Source organism: Neodiprion virginianus, chromosome 2, assembly GCF_021901495.1.
Source record: "Neodiprion virginianus isolate iyNeoVirg1 chromosome 2, iyNeoVirg1.1, whole genome shotgun sequence".
Classification (NCBI taxonomy): domain Eukaryota; kingdom Metazoa; phylum Arthropoda; class Insecta; order Hymenoptera; family Diprionidae; genus Neodiprion; species Neodiprion virginianus.
The window spans coordinates 539,097-560,493 of record NC_060878.1 but is presented as its reverse complement, the minus strand read 5'-3'; the positions used below and the strand labels follow the sequence as shown (position 1 = coordinate 560,493).

At 40.2% G+C, this 21,397-nt stretch overlaps 4 protein-coding genes across 8 annotated transcripts; 3 read left to right on the top strand and 1 right to left on the bottom strand.

The window, feature by feature from the left end:
- Positions 1-65: 65 nt before the first annotated feature.
- Positions 66-3,820, top strand: LOC124297367 (ADP-ribosylation factor GTPase-activating protein 1). Of its 4 annotated transcripts, none has more exons than XM_046748312.1 (8): positions 66-416; positions 512-793; positions 1,016-1,233; positions 1,387-1,501; positions 1,595-1,684; positions 1,855-1,914; positions 2,165-2,340; positions 2,439-3,820. In XM_046748312.1, exons 1-8 carry the CDS (start codon positions 357-359, stop codon positions 2,668-2,670), a joined length of 1,233 nt encoding a protein of 410 aa, XP_046604268.1. In that variant the 5' UTR covers positions 66-356; the 3' UTR covers positions 2,671-3,820. The 4 variants fall into 4 exon arrangements, with proteins under 4 accessions (XP_046604268.1, XP_046604267.1, XP_046604269.1 ...); XM_046748311.1 differs by having other exon boundaries at positions 2,436-3,820; XM_046748310.1 differs by having other exon boundaries at positions 69-416; positions 2,433-3,820.
- Positions 3,821-3,965: 145 nt separating this feature from the next.
- On the bottom strand, positions 3,966-5,460 carry LOC124297368 (uncharacterized). The gene is made up of 3 exons (XM_046748314.1): positions 4,499-5,460; positions 4,238-4,433; positions 3,966-4,133 (listed from the first exon to the last, which is right to left on the bottom strand). The coding sequence occupies exons 1-3, from the start codon at positions 4,858-4,860 to the stop codon at positions 4,047-4,049; spliced, it is 645 nt and encodes a 214-aa protein (XP_046604270.1). The 5' UTR covers positions 4,861-5,460; the 3' UTR covers positions 3,966-4,046.
- A 68-nt stretch (positions 5,461-5,528) lies between these two features.
- LOC124297366 (protein abrupt-like) lies at positions 5,529-8,171 on the top strand. 2 transcript variants are annotated; one of them, XM_046748307.1, is made up of 7 exons: positions 5,529-5,909; positions 6,080-6,256; positions 6,319-6,724; positions 6,812-7,011; positions 7,155-7,484; positions 7,606-7,734; positions 7,877-8,171. In XM_046748307.1, exons 1-7 carry the CDS (start codon positions 5,706-5,708, stop codon positions 7,949-7,951), a joined length of 1,521 nt encoding a protein of 506 aa, XP_046604263.1. In that variant the 5' UTR covers positions 5,529-5,705; the 3' UTR covers positions 7,952-8,171. The 2 variants fall into 2 exon arrangements, with proteins under 2 accessions (XP_046604263.1, XP_046604265.1); XM_046748309.1 differs by having other exon boundaries at positions 5,530-5,909; positions 7,606-7,725.
- A 250-nt stretch (positions 8,172-8,421) lies between these two features.
- LOC124297369 (ubiquitin-related modifier 1) lies at positions 8,422-9,725 on the top strand. Its single transcript, XM_046748315.1, has 5 exons — positions 8,422-8,635; positions 8,717-8,781; positions 8,875-8,956; positions 9,108-9,156; positions 9,516-9,725. Exons 1-5 carry the CDS (start codon positions 8,592-8,594, stop codon positions 9,582-9,584), a joined length of 309 nt encoding a protein of 102 aa, XP_046604271.1. The 5' UTR covers positions 8,422-8,591; the 3' UTR covers positions 9,585-9,725.
- Positions 9,726-21,397: the final 11,672 nt, after the last annotated feature.

Genomic DNA, 21,397 nt, shown 5'->3' with positions numbered 1-21,397 from the left:
AAATCCGAGCTGCTCATTGGTCGAACGGGCATCGCTTATTGCAAACAGAGCCTTATGCTGTGGCAATCGTGCAGCAGTTCATGCCCGTAGCCCGAGTCGTCGTAGTACTGACACGCTGACAGCTGACTTTGTGACTTTGTGCCGTGGTAACCTCTGAATGGAAATCGCATCTGTCGGGCACGACGCGCGCCGTAATTCGCACATCAGCTGAAATCAGAGGTCTGTAAACGTTGGCGGTTCTTCGTATGCATACCCCGTCGCTTTGTCGTCACCTTCGAATCAAAGTGTCAGCGTTATCCATTCACTGACCGAATTCACAACGATAGCTGGGACGAGGTCTCGACCCCAGCAGGGACATGGCGAGCCCGAGAACACGACGAATACTTGGTGAATTAAAACCCCGTGATGAAAATAGCGTAAGGTTTCACCTTAACAGACGTTTGTCATACCTCGTGTCAATAACGCGGGTAATTTCGTTAATATCATAATTTTCATTTCATCTTTACACCAGAAATGCTTCGAGTGTGGAGCCCACAATCCTCAATGGGTTTCTGTTACTTATGGAATATGGATCTGCCTCGAGTGTTCCGGCAAGCACCGAGGTCTTGGCGTGCACTTATCCTTTGTTCGATCCGTTTCTATGGACAAATGGAAAGACTCGGAACTTGAGAAAATGAAAGTTGGTGGAAACAGAAAGGCTCGAGAATTCTTCGAGGCTCAACCTGACTGGGATGATTCCATGTCTATACAGCAACGATATAACACTAATGCTGCAGCTCTTTACAGAGACAAGGTAACGAGACTTTCCTCTTTCAGTATTTAAAAAAGACTGGCTCAACACAGAGTTAAAGTTGTTAGTAACTCAGTGTCAGGGATACAACATGCCGGTCTTAGCCACTGATACAATTAGTGAAATCACACGTTTATCAGCTATTGAATTTCGTATTTGCATAGACAGTATTTTTTTAACAATTCATTTCTTTTATATTGAATGATCGTCAACTGACGTATTTAGATAGCGACATTGGCACGTGGGGAAACGTGGAGCCCAAGTTCTTCCGGTGTCAAGAGTTCGAGGAGTTCGTCGTATCAAGACAATAATAGTAGATACGAACAAAACTCATATCAGAGTGAAGAATCCAGTTCGTATCAGAACTTTAACTCAGCTAGCTTTAAAACTCAAACTGAATCGTTCTTTGCCAGGAAACAGGATGAAAATGCATCTAGACCCGAGTGAGTATAAGGCATTTCAGTACTACCCTGCAAGTAATTCGCACACTAAGTTATGAATTCAAGAAACAGCTTTATGAAAAATAATCATTAGTCCTCTTGGGAATTATGGTTTAATCCCACAAGTTTTCAAAGTAGTTCAAATTACACTTGCAGAAACTTACCGCCAAATCAAGGAGGAAAGTATGGAGGCTTTGGTTACCAAATGGATGCCCCACCTCGGAGTTCTTCCCAAGAATTTTTTGACACTGCTGTCTCTTCCCTTGCCAGCGTAAGATTTTATTTTACTCTGCAAGACTATGCTAAAACCTGATTTTTAATCTTTGACTCCTATAACTTCAGGAAATGTATATTTTGTTTCCAGGGCTGGTCAATAATGTCATCTTCAGCAGCGAAGATCGCGAGCAAGGCGACAGAAAACGCAATTAAGATTGGTGGAATGGCTTCTCAAAAGGTACTCCACATTTTCTTCTTACTCGATAAAACCATCTCATTATAATTTATGCATTTTATTCGATTCTTTCTTCTCTACATTGTGATTATTTTACAATCGTCATTTTTTTATCCGGAACATACTTTAGGTTTACTACTTTGGTTTCTTTGTTTTTATGTTTACTTCATTAGGTTCGCGACGGTACAATTTTGGAGGATGTCGGAGCACAGGTTAACAGTCTTGCCGCAAAGGTAGAAACGGAAATTAATCAATTTGCCAAACAGTCAACACTTTGTCTGAATTTTTATCCTCGAAATTCAAATCTCAGTTCATTTCATTTTCATAAATTCTTTCCGAAAATGCTAAAACGATATACGCTCTTCGAAGTCTTACAGTTTTGTTTGTTACTTTAACTGTAAAAAATATTACAGCTGTTATAAACGATTTAGCTTAATGCTACAAACGCATTCAATCAGTTCTACTTTACTCCAATTTGTTTAGGTCAGTGATATAGGGCGTCGAGGATGGGGAGATATCAGTGGAACAAATTCATCCGAACAGCATCAACAGTTTGATTCAAATGATCATTACCAGACTTCAAATACTCAACAAAACAGTTATTCCAGCAGCTCACATTCAACTGAAAAATCATCGTTAGTAGCTGGAAATACGATGAAGTGAGTAGATTTGTAGTATTGATTTGTAAATTCTTAAGTGACGAATGTACGTCATTGTTAGTTCTGCACTGCATGTGAAATAATTTCTTCAGAAGCAGTTCGTCAGGAACTAAGCTTTCTAGTCGGGACTGGGATTCCTGGGGAAGTAGCACTAATCCAAAATTATCAAATGAATCAATCGGGGATGATCGGTCAAAGCCAGTGCCTCGGACATCAAAAAAAGGAAACAGCAAAAAGAAGTCTTTGATTGATTTTGAAGAAGACAATAATAAGCCCGCAGATTTGACTTCGAAACTAGAAGAAGATGCTTGGAATATACTGAAAGATTAATCATAACATTGTTTAGGTGTCAACTTACTTTTCTTTTGCTGAAATGAAGAAGGCTCAACAATCAAGTTTCACTGTAGGAAATATAGGAAAAACACAGTAGATACAGTTCAATAGCTGTATGAAAATATAAATACGTGCAGCAAGCAGTTGTTCTTCCGTGATGTTGCTATCAGACTTTTAAATGTTTCACAAAAAGTTTCAAGCTAGTTGGGATTCATGGTTCATTGATGTTGAGCGATGTATGTGAAAGTATAATCGATAGGCTATGAAAAAATTTACATTCCCATCCATTTCAACCATCACTTGACTTTCAATACCGAACATTACCAGTCTTCTTAATTTACCTGAATACCGAATACTATACCGCACCTTTGAGTCTCTGTTGTATGATCATCTTTATTTTATCGTAACAGAATATTTTGCACATTACTGAGGCATATTGTTGAAAACTGTAGTGCCTTATAAGAGGAAATTTCCGTATGACGTAATTTTATTCTGTATTTAACTAATCCTTTGAAAAGCAAAAGGAAGTTAAATTCGATCAAAGTGCAACGTTATCAGTAAATGATCCTGACACAACACAGTTTTTCAAATTTATGTCCTTCCATAGTGTACATAACTCTTTCAACCATCGATCACAAACCATGAATAGTAATAAAATTGTTATCAATTTCCCAACAAAAGTTTTAAAAACTGTTGGGTATTTTATTGTTTTGAAATTAGAAATTTTTTGCGTGTATTATACATATATATTGTAAAGATACAAACATGTACACTATTTTTATTCAATCATTGTTATAAATAATTCGTGTAACGAAACAAAAATTTTTAAATAATATTTTATCTATATTACACGTATTGTATGTATTACTTAGTTATTAAATTAACGCAATTGTTTATCACACATGAAATAAAAAATATTTAAGTTGATTGGATCAGTATTTGATCTATGAAAAAGGATTATCGTCTAATTCGGCTGATTATCAATTGGTGAAACTGCATCAACTGAGCTTAATCCTCGAGAGGTACACTATCACAGCTTTCCGATTCAAAAGCACATGGGTATGTCATACCCGTGTGGCTAATTATTTATATCTTACGATTAAATTAATCGATTTATACAGGTTTTTTCTTCAATCAAAAGCTCAAACAATGTAGAAAAAGATAGTTTTTGCGGAATGAATATTAAAAAAAAGAGGATTCTTGATATAAGAGAAAGAATGAAAAAGAATTCATTAAAAATTGTCAAAATATGTCATCACCTCTGGGTATCCTGTACTCAGCGTGCCTCTTGAGAGTTACACCTTACAAGAGAAAATAGTCTTAGATAATAGAAATAACTACCCATGATAGTTCAGACCTTGATTGAAATGAAATCAAGGCTTGCGAAGCTGCACAGTTGGTACCATGAATGTGTTCAACTCTTGTAGCACTTTGTGAGGTCCAGCGTTATGTTGCGTTTTCTACAAAGTAAAAATAACGTGTGTCCTAATCAAATACAGATCAGATCCTGGTCAGTTCTGGGATATGAGGTTTCAAACAACCGGACGTTATTCAAATGGCTTACGGTATTGTGAGTGTAATCCTTTTGCAAGGCTGTTTTGTTTACGTTATTAATAGCCTGGAATAAGCTCTCAGGACTGCTTAATCTCATTTTGCTGACCGTCTTTGAAATAGCTTTAAAAATAATTCTTCTAGTATTTGTTGACAGCTCGGCAGTAGGTTGGTTGCGTGTCATGCGAGAAACGTAGTCGTAGGCAGCTCTGAATAAAGAATTAAATCAAAATTAGCCTAAGAATGCTCCGATGGTGTAAGCTTGTCTATTTACCTGAGATCACAGCCACCACAATTTGCAGCAGCAGGGTGTCTCTCGAACAACGATATGAATTGCAAGGCCTGGGGAATCAGCGAGTTTGTATCATCAAGCGACGTTCGTTCTAGCCACATATTTATAGGTGGTGTTCTCCCTGGTTTGGTAGAACGACGTGCAGCCATCATTGTGTTGAGAATCATCGTTTTCACTGCAACCGGGGATTTGCTTGGCACCAATTTAGCTATACTCGATATATCTTTATGTCCGTATTTCTTTAAACCCTTTAATAAGAGCACTTTTTCATCATTAGTCCACTCATTATTTGCCTCGTATCCCTTGTAACGAACTACCGGTTGGTGAACGCGTTTTTCACTCATTTTTCAATCACAAGTCGTAATTTTTCCAATCTCAAAACTGTGCTCTAAATGACAGTCGAGTGTTTACGTTTCTATTTCGTAACCTCCAACCTTCACACGCGTGACACGCGTGCACGGATTTATATCCGTAACAATCAGTACAACTGCTAGGAAAGAGACACACTTTTGCAGGGGCAAAACCACGGCGATTCCAGCGCCTCTTGCAGTGTAAGGCCGTATGGCACTCTCCCCCCTTCGCCCCAAGATCTAGCGATTCGCCGTTTGCTACTTTTTCGTCGTAGTTAATTTCGGTTGAGGTTGGAAAAGCAATTACTCGGTTTTCACTGGTTTTCACTTCAAATGCGTATCTTACGAAATTACGGAGTATGTTTATAGCATGAGGGTTTATAGGTTACGATCACCACCCTTATTTTTTTTACATTTTATAGCGAAAATTTCACTTTTTTCGTCAGAGGCGCTTCAATTGCCTTTATTCAACTTTTTTTGTGTTACCTCAAAACTGGGGAAATGTTGTCTCCTTCCTACTACTCCGTGGAATTGTCTACGGAGGAATTGTCTAATGTACCTGAATATAGGCAACTCGTAAACGCTCATACAGTTAGTCCTCTAGTTAGTCATAACCCTCGTGAGGTCTGCTCGTTTGAGAAAACCCCTTTGTCCACTTTGGTGTGCTTCACTCACGTCGGGGTTTTGTCGTTGTAGCGGTTCTGTGACTTCTATCAGTTCCGTGTCGGTAGTTCCGTTCCAAGTTCCGGTGGTGTTAAGACTCTAGGCATACTTCCAACGGCCGGAGGTCGTGCGAAAAATTGGAATCGAAACGAAACGCGAAACGAATTTGAAACGGCATGTCCGAGGCTGCCAGTCCTCCGAGTCAGCCGGGGATCTCGCAGAGCTACTGTTTCAAATGGAGCGACTACGGGAGCCACGTACCATGCGTTGTTCGTCAGCTACTAGACGAGAATTGCATGGTGGACGTTACCATTTCTGCTGACGGACACAAGATTCATGCACATCGCATCGTATTATCTGCCTGTAGCACCTTGTTCCAAGTACTAAGCGCATTCCGTAAACAAACGCACGTTAACCCTTTCCTCCGAACATTTAGTGTCTTGTAATGAACGTTACGCAAGTCGTAACTACCTTGAGATGAAATATTTCATATCTAATATGAGTTTGACAATCGTAGTTGCTTCATTATCTCAAAATAACATAATTTTAGGAAATTCTAAATCAAGTAAACGAGGACTCACCTACAATTATACTTAGCGATGTATCTGCCAACGATGTTCGCTCTATCGTAGACTTCATTTACAACGGAGAGGTCAGCATACCTGTGGATAACATAGGGAGTCTGCTCGATACCGCCCATTCTTTGAAAATACGAGGTCTTATGGAGGTGAGTTTCACTTTACATATCAATTGCCCTGTAATGACAAACAAACGTTGACCCCATTACAGATAGATGGTTTGGATGAGAGTGATACCGGGACTTCCGGTGAGGATGTCAGCGAGGAGACGGTTGAATCATTTAGCGAGCTTAACGAGGCTGAAGAACAAGAATTAAACACATTGGATCAAGACTTTGAAAGTGTCGATAATCGGATCGAGCAAAGCAATATATCTGTGACTAGTCCTAAAAGGAAGCGGAGGCGAGACTCCTCCAAGAAAGACTACAGCGAAGACATGCTTATGGCTGCGATAAACGATCTCAAAACAGGGCATACCTTGGTCGAGGCCGCAACTAGTCATGGTATACCCAGGTCTACATTGTATATGCGAGCTAAAGCCCTAGGACTTCATTTAAATGCTTCTAGAAATGAGTATTCGGCGGAATGTATGAAGGCGGCGATAAATGCTGTTTTGGGTGCGCAGAAATAATTCGTTTTGAAGAGTAATGTTCAGAGAATAATCGAATTGCAATTATTATTATGCTTTAATTACTGAATTACAGAGGGTTCAAGCTTGCAGCAGGCATCGGAAATATTTAGCATTCCAAAAACTGTGCTATGGCGGAGGATTCAGAAAGAAGGTTGCCAGATTCTTGGTCAACGGACAGAAATGAAGAAATCTTATGATGCGAATAAGAGAGAGGCTGCAGTTAAAGCTTTGGAGAGAGGTGAAAACCTCACAAAAGTGTCCCTCCAATTTCAAGTACGTGTGTTTTTGATTCTCAATGAGTATACCCAACAGTGGAAGTAACGAATTATTAAGAAATGGTTTTTCCCTATATATTAGTAGGATTGGTCTCTTTCTCTCCTCTGACAGTAAATTAACAATAAAAATTGCCATTTCAGATTCCAAAAACGACCTTGTTCAGAGACAAAGCAAGGTTGGTGGATGAAGGAAAGCTTCCTTTGTCGTTCTGGAAAAAACGAAAGACTGAGAACGAGGATTTGAAAAAATCTCGATTAGAGCAAGCAGTGACTGCTTGCAGGGGTGGAAAAATGTCACAGGCTGCAGCATCGATGACTTACCATATCCCCAAAACAACAATATGGAGGAGGTTACAGCAGGATGGGAAAAAGCCGAATCGATCTGTAGACGAGGAGGGTAACCAAAAATCAGAAGAATTGAACGATTTGTCTGACCATAAAGAACAGGAACCTGAATTTGCGTATTGTGAGGCATGTAACGTGCAAAAAACTTTATTCATGCCAGTGTTCTTGGTGTTTTTTGCGAAAAATTTAACTCTGCGGAATGATTTTTTTGAACTGTTGATTTATCGTTACCGTTTTACTTTCGCAGGTAACTTCAGAAATACCGATAACGTACATAGACGAAAACGGGATACCGGAAGATTCAGTGATAATTTTAACGACAGACGACGGAGATGAGCTCAACTTGGAAGAAGGTACCGAAATAATAGTAAGTTCGGTGAGTTATTAGTTGTTGCACTACGTATATTCGTTGGATCAATTTTCCATCCGATGTTCCGCGGTGTGGCATATAATAGGCAACTGTGTATTCAAAACTGATAGAGGTAAGAAATGAGAGAAATTTTTTTGCACTGTTTCAGGACTCTACCCAAGAATATGTACCCTGCGCTCTGGACATTGAAGACAGCTCAAATTATACTCACAGTGAAAGTTAACACATTTCCGAAGTGCAGGTATAATGTCTCATCTTGTTGCCATATTCAAATTAGGTATATTTATTCTGAATGATCCAGAAACGACGTTGGCTATTGTCGAATTTATCACGATACAGGAAATTAATTAAGACGTAGGTATTCCATTATAAATGCCACCTCTGGATTACCATAGATTCTGTTCTATTATCGTTGCATTAATAAAGGCGACATATTTTGTGTATATAGATTGTGTGTACATAGTATTTTATAACTTGTCTTTATTAATGTATGCAAATACCATGTATGTAAATATATTAATACCCGCAGATGGTGTCACTACTTACTTCATCTCCTGGATAATTAGTTAACAACTTGATGAAAATTTAAGTAATCTGCGGTCGAATTAAACGGGATCCGCCGTATTATATGCAACCCGGCAAACCTATTTACGTCGAAGGTGTCAGCGATGCAGGCGACGTGACAGTCCACAGGCGCTGCCAAACAATGAATGAGGGTCTAACCATTCAATATGTAACCCATTCATCCGCCGTTACTCCTCTACTACGCCGCGTGAATTTAGTTCTCTTTGTCAGAGACACGAAACTGCTTATGATACTCTGTCGTTGAAGTTGCTTGCGAAATAATTTTCATGTGATCCGTCATGACATCCGGCTATAAAGATTTATCAATAACCGTTGAGTTTAGGTGAAGATGAAATTACCAAGTAGTAGATTAGCCGGTGACATAACCTCAAATCGATGTGATTTTTCAAATTTGTCTTTCTAGAGGGGGCGCCGAGTTGCTGTTCGAGAAAAAAAAGAATGAGCTCAACCTGCCAGGTGACGAGGAGTGTAAGTTTTCGTCCTCTCAAATTCTATCTAATTTATTGTCTCACATGGTATTAATGTATTCGTCGAACTCACAGTAATTTCTCATTTTTCCAGGGACTCTACGTCGCTTGCTGTTTTGGATCCGAGACAACCTCCTTAAAGACAGGCCAGAATTATTTCTACTTGGCGATACAGTGTAAGTATGTAGAAACATAGCTTTAGATTATCAATTGTATCGAGCAACTTGGATCGAGACGAGAGTACTGAACCTGAAAATAGTTTATAACCACACAAGTTGCTTTATTAAATATTGTTTGTGACACCGAATTCAAAATCATTTCTTACAGACGACCTGGAATTCTTGTGCTCGTCAATGACGAAGACTGGGAATTGTTGGTAAGATATTTTATGGCAACATTTGAGGTGTTACAGAAATGGAAAAATTGAAATTCAGTGCAAAAGTTTTATAAAACACTTACAATTATTATATAAAATGCAATTAGCTTTTCTACTATCACCTGAATTTCACAAGTTTCATTAATTTCTAGAAACAAACGTTTAGAATAATTTTTCATTCGGAAAATAGATTAGAGAAGAGCATGACAGAGATAAATATTACAATAATTAAAATTGTAAGATTATGATGACTTTGAAATCAAAATCGAATTTACGATGTAAAAATAAAAAAGAATTCAATCCATTGTCCTAAACCGGGTGATTATTTGAAACTCGTAAAAATTGTTTTATGCCTACAGGGACAAGGAGAGTATAAATTAAAGCCCAGAGATACCGTCCTTTTCATTTCCACTCTACACGGAGGTTGAGCAGATGTATATTTTTATGCAAATATTCTGTAAATGTACTTTAAACTTGCGCAGAAACAGAATGAAATTAAATATCCATAATAAGACTCATACATTGTTATTCATTCTATTCTAATGCAAAATACATTCGTACTTGTTTAATGATGCATAATTCACTCATCCTAGTTATTATTCCTGTTAATCTCCGTTCATCTCATGAGATAATAACCTTTTTTTCGATTAAATGAAAGAAAAAGTACCTTATGTTAGTTAATTTCCGATTTTAACTTTTCCGAACGTTCATGAAAAAAAAAATAAATAAATAACAGATAACAATATTATATACAACTTATATTCCGTAGTCGAAAAATTATTTTTTTTTTTTGTCAGCTAACTAGTAAAGTTATTTCAGTGCTGAAAAGGTACATCAACTTTTCACACTATCGACCCAGGACAAGCAAACACTCTGAATTTCTCTACATATTCACAGCATGTCGGCTTTTCAGATAAAACTAACCAGCAAAAGGTTGGATTCTGGCCAAACCCTCACCCACCATACGTTATCATCATCAATTAGATCTTATTTGATACCTGTACTCACGTACAAACTTCACTGATTTTCTCCCAACTGCAGGAACAATAAATTATGTGGGATTAAATTTTCAAACTGAAAACAAGTAGATGAAAAATTACGGTGCATGTACCGACTTACACATACCCGTTAATACATGTATACATATAGGTATTCGCAATTTGTAATTGCAGAGGAAGTACGAAACTTTTCTCGAATCTAACTGCGGTTGTTTGAGTTTAAACCTGCATGCATATTACGCGTATACATGTATACTGGTAAAGAGATACAATTTTCTGTTATCTCGAGAAAACTTGCCGCTACAAGACCCGAAATATAATATAAAATAATAAAAGCCAGGAAGCAGCGGGAACTTTGACTATTAGGACGAAGAAGCCAGTTTCGCTCTAACGCTTGAAACTTTAAACTGCAGCCTATTTCATACACTTCTTCAAATATGCTCGTATTACCTTAGATTTTCAAAAAGTAAACCCGTCTGCAAGAACTATAACACGGGTTAATTTCACCACACGGCAATTATATTAGAAATTATGTATAAACAGGAACTCGTTCGCTAATTCGTTCGTCGAATTTGAAACTCAACAAAAAACAAAATGCCGATCGAATATCCGTGTCAGGGTGACCATTGGTCAGTAAATTCTGGAAAACCTGGAAATGTCGTGGAATTCTGAAATTTTGGAATAATCATGGGAAATGTCAGGAGTATTTACGGAAATTCATGGAATCGTTTAGTATATCTTTTGTCATACAAATACGTCCCACAATTTTTTTAAGCTTTGGATAAATTAAAACTAATACAATTTTTTTTTACCATCACCGAAAGTTCTCTTCAAACTTTGAATATTCCTAAATATTACCTCACAAACGATTGTGCGCATCGACTACTAGATGAGACAGTATGACCCGAGCGACGGTTCGTACTTTCGGAAAAAAAGAAAACAATTGTATGGAAAATGCATTTACTTTTGTCGATTTACTGTAACCAATTCAACCGAATTGATCCTAGAAAATTATAAAATTTATCTCGTGGTCACTCTGGGTGTACCATCTGCAACAAGAGTCGGTTTGAATTTTGAACGAGATCAGCGAAGGTGTAGCTCGAGATTCACATTTTCGATACGACTTTGGCATCGGAGCCAAACGAAGCGGGCAGATGGTATTCAAACCAATCGCGTATTCAAGATGCGAAATTGATTCAACTTTCGGCTCGATTTCAAATTCGCTTAAGCATCGCCCGCTCTAGGATGCAGCTGCATTTTCCGTCAAAGTGCGGACAACGTAACGATTTCTGCAAGATTACTTTATTCTCTGCGTACATGCTATACATAGTGTATCGAATTGATTTTTCTACGGCGCGAGCAAGCCCGTCTGCGGCGCAGACTTTTATCGACTCTATTCCCACGATCCTAATTGCGAATGAATTATTCATTTGAAAATGTTGTTTGTCTTGGATCTGACGCTGACACATGTATAATACTAAGCGTTGAAGCAGAACTCGGCGCGAAGGCTGCAATGAGAAAGTTGAGGAATACGAAGTGATGAAAAAATTCAGCAGCTATTACAGGGAATCGGATCAAGCTGGAGACGAGTATAATTGCCTCTCGTAGATGGTACATCCTTACCATTAATGCTCAGCTCCAACTGCGTTCGGTGAAATGACCGTTTATTTTCATCGCGAGAACGCTGCAGGGAAATTGTATTTTTCTTTTTTCTTCAAATGCTCTTTGCCCGAATCCGCGTTCAATCCAGAATTTGACCCAAATCACGAATATCTCTAGAGTCAAATGGTATCGTTACAGTGCTTTGAAATTAGCATAACAGCTGCGATATTTGTGTAACTATAATACGGTGATACAGACATACAAAGATGTAGCAGCCTGCGAAGTAAAAAACTAAAAATGTAAGTAAATCATTTGTATTCAACTGTTGACTCTGCAATGCTCGCGCAGACACCAATATTGATCACAGCCGTTGCAGAGAAGCTCAAATCCCTTACACCGTCAATCCTACATTTACAACACGTGGCTTCGAGTCACGATTAGATATATCTAATTATGTTGCGAGGATCGAGCTCGTGATTCAGAGGTCACCGTTCGATCTAACACCGCAACCGAACTGACTTCCGGCGAAACTCAGTTTCGCATCTGTCAGCACTCTATGGCCTCTGATTAGCAGCTAAAAATAATCGATTAATTGGATCGATTAATCGAGCCCGAAAAAAAAAAAATCGACCATGACTCGATTGAATCGGTCAAAATTAATCGATTAATCGATCACTTCGTATTTTTTTGAAACTCTGCATATGAAATGAAAATTTCGTAAATTTCAGTATGTCTCAATAGCGGAAAAGTTTTTTCATAATTTATAGTTTCATTCAAAATATCTTTCAATTTCAGGTGAAAATATTCACTCATCTTTCACTTATTAAATGAAATAGTTACTTAGTAAGTAAGACAATGATGATAATTGATACTCTAATCACATAAATTGATGATGTATCGAGTCGTTCACGGGAGTGAAAACCAAACACCCGCTTGTGAGGCGAGTCCGGTCGATTAATCGGGGAAAAGATAATCTATTTAATCGAAAATCGATTATTTTTCGTCATTTTCAATCAACAGATATCCGATCGAGGGTTTTTCCCTGGCTCTGAAATATACGTATAGTTTCGAAGCTGAGACTCGTGATACAGATTATTCACATGGATTTCCGGTAATAAGTAAATTAAAATGAACTTCGTAAAATCGAAACTCGGCTTCGTTCGCGTGACCGATTAATTCTTCTAGAAGAACGCAGGGAACGCGGGGAAAACGTGAGGCAGACGGGGGTTGCGTAATTGTTTGAAAAACGTTTGAACTTACATTTCTGCAGGGGATGTTTCCGTTGGCAGTCCCGCCGCGTCTCGTCCACTATTAGGACGTCGGACTTTCGAGAGAAGGGGGCGACGAGGGAGGGAGATAATTTGTCCAGCAACCCCCCAGGGGCAGGACAAGCCCTTGCTGACCCGAATCTAAACTAGGTAGACGGGCCCAGCCAGGCTACGGTTATAACTGACGTTCTACTTCTATTACGAAGCTGCAGGTAGAACCGAGTGCAGCCCACCTTCGTGACATATTCTCGGATCCGCGCGGTCCTTCCATGGATCATTTCCGTAGATCCTCTTACAGCGGATCTATCTCAACTATGAATACTTTAACTTTATTCCCTCCATTTTTGCCGAGGGCTGCAGACATGCCGAAGGGGTGCAAAGTGCCGAGAGAGATCTCGCAAAGCCTGATTCCTTGAGATTTATCTTAGAAATAACGAAGAGGAAGCGACACGCTTGGAAAAAGAACTGAAAAGATTTTGCTTATACCGAGCGATTTGCTTGAAAGAACCTGCTCGTAACGCGCGCGATTCAACTTGCTTAATTTTGATTGGCTGACGTCCGGTTCACAACATTTTTTTGGAATCTCAGAACGCTTTTTTTAACATCCATACCACAGGAGGACCGCTGACGTCAATGGCAAAAGGCTGATATACGAAATTGAATTCACAAATTTCATCTACTCCGCGATCCAACATGTATTTTAATAAAAGGATTCTAAAGACTAAAGTAAACTTAAGAAGTGGAGCCTGGGGGGAAAAGAAAAATTAATTTAAATTCAATCGGAAGCAACACGGTGGCGGACAATTCAGGCATAAGAAATAACCGCGCGAGGAGCATGCAAATTAATTGAAAACGTTGGTAAGGCAAACTGTCTTTGGGGAGCAATAAATTATTCAATCAAACCTGTTCATGCATTTGTCTCAATTATTCATACTTTTATCATCGTGATTCGATAATTGTTCAACGGAAATTGACTAGAAGCTCCAAAATTTCTGGGGGAGCGTGGTAAATCGCGTCTGACCATTTACTGCCCACTGAACTTTCTCATCGATGTTCAGTTGTGAGTTTTGACGAATGAAAAAGGACGAACAGTCTAATGGCATTCTTATATAGCTTCGTTTTGATTTTCCCATATAAATGGATTTGGGTCCCCGGCCGAAAATGTTCATGTGATAAATCATCGGATGTTATGATCCGAATCAACATGTAATTTATTACATCATTTATCTTGTGAAATCAAGAACAACATATAAAAAATCACGTAATAAATTACAAAAGCACGAATCATCAGTTGACTATATGATTTTTCATCCAGTATATCTGATGATTAGCGTATTTGTGATTTGTCACGTGATTTTTTTATGTATATTTTTTTTTTTTGAATTGACGAGATAAATCGTGTTATAAATTACATGTCGATTACCCGTAAAAACTTGACAATTAAGAAACGTTACAGCATTTTTCAAAATTCAAGCGCGGCAGACATGTTATTACAGGTGTACCTTTCAAAGTATTTGAACTCCTCAATTATTATCAGTCATCCGGGTCTGCGAACTCCTTCCACGGGGTAGAGTCGAGGGCGGGGGGTCGTCGGTGTAACGTTCGAAGATCACGCGAGGCGACCTCTTAAGCCAGACGGAAGTACTCGCCGGAAGTGGCCCGTTAACAAAACTTCCAATCCCCTCGGCGGAAAGGCGAAGGAACCCACCAAGCGACGGGTCGGTTGGTATACGCGTCTTGCACATCCTCTTTCGAAATTCATATTCCAAACCGAGTGTACGTTGCGAGCCCGAAAGGGAACGAATTGTACATATAATCCCGGCACGGTGATCAAGGGCTGAGAAATCCTGGAGTTTGCCCCTTTTCCTAATTTTTCTTCGAACGAAAATCCCCAATGACGATATATCCAAACGTGAATAATGAAATTACCGCAGAGATAGGGGACGTCGAGGCGTCAGTTATGTGTCAGAGATTGGCAATTTTGGCGCTGCATCTAACGCGCGTTCCCAGGCAATTCGGTGTTATTTTATATCCAGCTTATACGCGGCTCGCTCGGCCCCTTGCGGTCATAAATATTGGTAAAAATAAATAAACCGAGCAATAAAGACTTGCAAAATGCCACCACGCCGTGGCAAATATATTCATCCAAAGCCGGATGGCGCGGCGTGCCAAATGCGTGGAATATGACTTCTCCGATCGCATAATATCAGGTCATAATAATGTCGTTCGCGTGGCGAATATTTCGAATTTTCGCTCTTAAAGAAATGCAGCGTGACTGGAAATCAACGAGTCAGAAAAAATGCGTAAGTGATAACACGATACATGAGTTATTTTTCCGTATCGAAACCAGCTTTTCGAACAAGCTTAGAAGAGACTAACGGCCATGATGAAGAAGTGCTGAAAAATTGTAATGTCTTGATTACCATAGAACCACCATCAGCTGCTGATGACGAGTAAATTAAAATCAGTTTTATCAATCAGTCTAAGAGTTGGAGCTTTTCGGAGAATAATGACACGACCGACTCCGTGCTCATTCAATTTGTCAAAGTCCGTTTCTTACGATGGTTCCCTCGACCAAGTGACAGAAAAATATGTTACGTAGCCGGGTGCGACGTGCAATTTATAATACCATCCACCGGGCAACTACCCGACTAATTAGTCGAGCGTGATTCGAATCTTGCGCGATCCCTCGGCCCCGGTTGAACGGACAAGGGTCTGCTCACCGGTCAAGTTCTCCTTTATCCCTCTGAAGATAGGCAGGTACCTCCGTAGCACGAACCTACAAACGGGCCCAAAAACTGTCGCGACAAAGCCACCCCAAGCGACGTTAAATATGCAACGCGTACCGTGAGCCCACACCGAGATTACCGCAAGATTACGACGAGACCGCGTAATCGTATATCTTACACCGCTTTGTGAACGGAATAAGAAATTCTCGATCCTGGTTTACAACACTCGTGTACGCGCCTGAATACCTGAGTACACGAGTATAAAGTATCCCAATCAAAGTCCGCTATTGCAAATTCATCTTGCTTGCAGATTTTCCAAAATTCCACGAAAACGGTGAAGGGAAAAGGATCCCGCAGAACCCTTATGGAAATTGACGCCCGTTCAAAGTGGCTGGAGTTTTCTCATGGACACGAGTCCCAAACATCAGTAGTTTCCGAGATACAGGCTTCGGAACGGGGTGTATGGATTTTTTGATATCAATGGATTACGCAGTTTTCACGAATTACAAAGCTTCGAGGGGGACTTGAAATCAAATGCATCGATCAAAAACCGCACAGCCGGTTCGCAGAGACTCCGCAGTCGCGTGAAAAACAGAACAAGTCAAATATTGCAAGAGTCGGAGCGTCTCGTTCTTCAGGCGAAATCCGACGTTGCATTTTCTTCCGGTAAACCAGCGAGTTCGTGGATGGAATCAATGCATCGATAGAATCGATCGCAGCTTCCTGCCTATCTTCTACAATCAACCGTGCGGTTTTTTGAGTGATTTGTTTGATCTCAAATCCCTTTGAAGCTTTGTAATCCATGAAAATCACGAGATCCATATATACCGAAAAACCTGAACTCCTTTCTTCCGAAGCCTGTATCTCGGAAACTACTGACTTTTGTGACTTTTGTCCACGAGAACTTTTGATCGAAATTTCTTTACTTACAGGTATTTTTGAACCGGAAATCCACGGTGGATCCTAGATGGAACATAATCTTGTCGTCCGAAGAGCAGTATTTTAAAGCGATTCAATCATACAGAAGGTCACTGCCACGTTAAATAGTCGTGATCTATAGCGGTGGAGTCGGGAGAAGTTTGTTATAGGAGTAACAGAACGGGCAGATAGCCGCGCGGACAGAAACGAGAATAGGGGCGAGATATGTAGGCACCCCCCCAGCGTGTAGCTGCAGGGGGTTTGCGATGGTCTGCGTCGACGACGCGGGCAGCTTTAAACTTTGATATTACTCTGGCAAGTGTCCATGGCAATGTTATAACTCAAGTGTCCGCTTGAGCTGTGATGCATGCGCTTCGTATTAGGTAGCATTGTGCGTACATGCATGCCTCCCTTCTGCGCCCTCTCTCGGCGTATCCTTGCCGTTACTGTAATCGCGATTCCCCATCTTTTCTTCTCCTGTTTGCGCACCCTTTAATACACGGGTGAAAAGTCCTACTTATGTATACTATTCGGAGGTTTCGGGCCGACGCTATTACATATGATGAGTATACCTGAGCTGTTTGCCCACATGCCCACGTACCCTTCCAACCGCCTACACGTCATGTACCGCTCCCGAGCTTTCCAACGGTAGGTACGTGACTATTCACCCGCGTTCTATGCGCCAGTACCGGTGAACCAAGTGATGTTTGAACTTAGTTTGCGCTGCTGTGTATTCCCTTATCCAGCACCTTTGCCCAGCCATGGGTGGTCCCTTTGCGAACATGAAACCGTGTATGAGGTTCGCGCAGCTACGACTTGCTGTGGTACGATAGTGGCCCCTTGGTAACGATTCTACGTCTTCAACGCGTCAAGTATTTCCTCAGAGAAACAGTTCCGGGTACTCAGTGGTCAAGTGTCATCCCGGTGACGTTGAAAGTTGTCGGTTTCACAAAAAGCAGGAGTCTAAAGGCGAGACCAGATTTTTCTGATCCATAAAATCCACACGAGTGTTCATATGTAATACCAATAATACGTGATCACAGTAAATCGTTTTTTTGATGGATTAGTCCCTAAGTTAGTTTTTTCATGATCTCGATCGCAATAAAATTAGACCAGTTTCACTTTGTAAGAGCAAACACGAGGATTTAGAATCATTCATTTATTATAGATGGTTGGGGATCGTTTAAGTTGTCTCCCACACGATGTCCACATACCATCGGAATCCGATAATTGACAATAGTTGATTCGATAGAGCGAAGAGGGGGGGAAGGTGGGATTGTGGCGTGATTACCTAGACATGAAAATTTGATCAGAACTGCACCAGCATGCAGCAACAGTTTCAAAGTTACCATTTTGATTTTGGAATCGATAAAGCCAGACTTGTGGGAAAAATACGTTCTTCCTCGAATCATTATACTTTATCGTTACTTGATGCTTAAGCACCTGGCTCGCACGAAAATCATACCGAAAAATTCCTTAATCGCAGTCTAATGCTTCAGACAGCTCTTGTAGCGGTAAGTTATATCGGTTCGCGGTTTATTATAACGAGGCCGCACGGGTAGCTTAACACGAAACTCTGGCAACGGGCCTACGCCTCCGATTCAACCATGCAACTACATACGCGTCCCCGCTCCGCCTGGAGCTTGTATATCCGACACACCTACTACGTAATTACACCCATATTTCTACGTCCTGTACGTGAAAATACGACACGTTTATCACTTTGAGTCACACGTTATTGTGCTGAGTAAACTTTTATAACAAGATTGTATTCTCTGGTTTCTCGGGTCGTTGATTACGAATCTGAAATCAGATTTCTAGAATTAAAGATGGCATATCCAATATGGTGGATGAAAATTTCAAATTTGATTCTATCCATTCAAAAAACCCTATGCAGAGGTTTTCGGCGTCGCTGATTGCACTCGCCATACTGAATTTTCAAAATCTGTTATCAGATTCGTAATCAGCGGCCCCAAAAACTACTGGACAGAGTTTTTTCTACGGTTGCGATTGAATTTGAAATTCTCGTCCGCCTTATTGGATCCGCCATCTTGAAATTTTAACATCCGATTTCTGATTCCTAATTAGTGAGCTCAAAAATCATAATTTACGTGAAACGTGTTTACATACGGAGAAGGAGCTTTCTCGGAAATGAATTATTCCTTCAATTTACAATTTTTTTTCAATCAATTTGTTGCTAAAAAATAATAACTTACATTATATACCAATAATTACTCTCGTAGTATACTATTCGAAATAGTTAAAAACTGCAGAGAAATGTGGTCTTAAGTTTTCTAAATATACAAAAAATGGACGTAAAATAAGTGGTAAGAATACTCACCGTTACGAGTCAAAGGGAATACAACTGTTTTTTTTTTTTCACTGTTTGCGCATAATTCAAATTCTTCTTTTTGTCTCGTTTTTACTCTTATTATCGGCCCATTGTCACATTCGCAGCAGCATTTCCGTGATCATATGTGTATGCAGGAATGAGTTTGAGTGGTTTCTTCGGAGAGCTGGACATTCTCGAGGGGTCTTTTGTGTTCTCAGATCAATTTATTTTCATGTCCAACCCTGTGGCGCAACGAATGATGCTTCAGATCGAAAACATTTATCAGCGATTCAGAGTCCTTGGTCAGTCGGAAATTTAGTAGAATTGCAAAATCTACATACCTAGCTGCCATTGGTACCCTAACAATACATACAATTGCAATTTTATTTTACAGGTATAAGCTCAGTTCCAGAATTCACGGTATCGGTCTATCTCTATTTCGCAAGCAACACAACGTAGGCAATAACAATTCTACACCCTTTCACCGTCAACGAAAGCCCAAGACTTCAGATTCGGCTTCCGATAATCTTATTGACGAGGGATTACAAGGATCACTAAAATCGGTACCTCCTGTCGTTATCGTTTACATTCTTACACGCGTACTCGAGCATAATTCTGCAAACTGGAGTAAAGTGGATCCACGCTGAACGCCAAGGGCGAAAGCTCGTTCGAAAGCTTCTACAGGGTTTCTCTTGCTATACCGCATATTGTTACACGTACCTCGCCGCATACTTTATACGCAGGAGACGCGGTGTCCCATCCGTGTACGAACACGTGGGTAGACGTTGTATATCGTATTCCAGGATCCAGGACCCGGTACGGATTAGGTAATAACGTTCGACAGCCTCGCAGTGCCTGCGGCTTAGGGGATCAGCGAGGACAACGTGTCGTCACTGCATATGGAGCATTATCGGGGCCTTCGCCTCGTTCCCGCAAACCTCTGACCATGAGCCCCACGATTTGTGCGTTATGCGTGCTTATCTACTTCCTACGTTGGGATTCATAACTCACCGGTTACTCCCACGATAGGCAGATCGGTCAAATCTCGTGGGCAAAAAAACCACCCTCAATGGTCTGGTGTTTTCCGCACTTCAAGGTCCGTAGATAGACGAGTGGATAGAGATAGCTCTTCGCATGAGGAATTTTCCCTAGGAACAAAAAGGCGAATTGGAGTGACGCCCTAGGGATTAAAATTTTTTTATTTTATCATGTTCAGAGTGTAGTGTAAAACCTACACGTTTGACTATCGACACGTCGATTAAACGAGTTATTTCCCCCTCGGTTTATCTACTGACCTTGTTCCACTTTGTCTAATTCGAAATCTGGTTCAGCGATGATCGATTTAGAAGAAGTTACTTCGACACGACGGCACTGAAAGTCATTATTGCTGGATTCATCGAACGGCAATTACCGAGAGAATTTTAATCTGTTGGAATTCACCACTACCATCCTCGGTAAAGACGATACCGGATCGCAGAAGCGAAAAAGCGAGGGATATTCGAGGAGAAAAGTATATCCGGGAAGAAAGCAATAAATAACGTTTAATCTTGGACATTAACTCCCCAGCTTGACAATGTCCTAACCGAGTATCCTTGCGACAATATTTGGACTTTATTATAAAGCTCGCCCCTTCGCTGCCTCTGTCCTCCCTTTTTCTTTACCCTCTTCGATGCCGCCCTTCCCTCTTTGGCTACGTACTACGTAAACTGTTGTGGTAGTTAGCGAGACGCAGCTTGCTGCCCGAATATATTATGTATACTCGGGTTAGTATAGGTATAAGTTGTAAACTACGGCTGCCGCGGAGATTTCACCAACTCATTAGCCCCGTGCAGTGGAAAAACCCCGCGTCGGGTCAGCCAACTTCGAACTGCAAAACGTTCTATCGAAACCGATTCAGAAACTTGAGAGACTTGAGGGATCAGTCTATAAAGCATTCCTTGAGAGACCAAGTCACTTCCTCGTATTTTTTATCAAAGGCTTGTTTCCCCCGACCAGGCAAGTTCCAACTTATAAAAACGATGCGTTCCATGCACGTCCATATGGCTACATCCTGGTGAAAATGATTTCTACAATTTTCTGCGAATTTTTAGAAAAATCGGAACATTTCGTAAAAAACAATCTTTTGTACAAAATTGCAAATATGCCTTGTTTCTCATAAAAAAAAAAATACTTGTGTAGATTTTTATGGCAATCAGTATTTTTTCAGTAAAAAATCTACAAGATACCACAATTTTTGACGAAAATCAAAATTCTTTGCGAAAATTATGCATATTTACAATTTTGTACGAAGTAAGACGAAATGTTCCAATTTCTGTAAAAATTCTTTGCAGTAGAAATTTACACCAGGGCAGTGATTCCGAAACGTTAAATTTTTGGACAAGTCGTTAGGTTGGC

Excerpts from the sequence above, each read along its gene's own strand:
- LOC124297366 (XM_046748307.1), top strand. The coding sequence starts at position 5,706 with ATGTCCGAGGCTGCCAGTCCTCCGAGTCAGCCGGGGATCTCGCAGAGC. Across the intron at positions 7,485-7,605 it reads CTGAATTTGCGTATTGTGAG|GTAACTTCAGAAATACCGAT; the intron begins GCATGTAACGTG and ends TTACTTTCGCAG. Across the intron at positions 7,735-7,876 it reads CCGAAATAATAGTAAGTTCG|GACTCTACCCAAGAATATGT; the intron begins GTGAGTTATTAG and ends GCACTGTTTCAG.
- LOC124297368 (XM_046748314.1), bottom strand. The coding sequence starts at position 4,860 with ATGAGTGAAAAACGCGTTCACCAACCGGTAGTTCGTTACAAGGGATAC. Across the intron at positions 4,434-4,498 it reads TGTGGTGGCTGTGATCTCAG|AGCTGCCTACGACTACGTTT; the intron begins GTAAATAGACAA and ends TTCTTTATTCAG. Across the intron at positions 4,134-4,237 it reads AGGATTACACTCACAATACC|AAAACGCAACATAACGCTGG; the intron begins GTAAGCCATTTG and ends TTTACTTTGTAG.
- LOC124297369 (XM_046748315.1), top strand. The coding sequence starts at position 8,592 with ATGACATCCGGCTATAAAGATTTATCAATAACCGTTGAGTTTAG. Across the intron at positions 8,782-8,874 it reads CCTGCCAGGTGACGAGGAGT|GGACTCTACGTCGCTTGCTG; the intron begins GTAAGTTTTCGT and ends TCATTTTTCCAG. Across the intron at positions 9,157-9,515 it reads ACGAAGACTGGGAATTGTTG|GGACAAGGAGAGTATAAATT; the intron begins GTAAGATATTTT and ends TTATGCCTACAG.
- LOC124297367 (XM_046748310.1), top strand. The coding sequence starts at position 357 with ATGGCGAGCCCGAGAACACGACGAATACTTGGTGAATTAAAACCCCGT. Across the intron at positions 417-511 it reads AACCCCGTGATGAAAATAGC|AAATGCTTCGAGTGTGGAGC; the intron begins GTAAGGTTTCAC and ends TCTTTACACCAG. Across the intron at positions 2,341-2,432 it reads GTAGCTGGAAATACGATGAA|AAGCAGTTCGTCAGGAACTA; the intron begins GTGAGTAGATTT and ends TAATTTCTTCAG.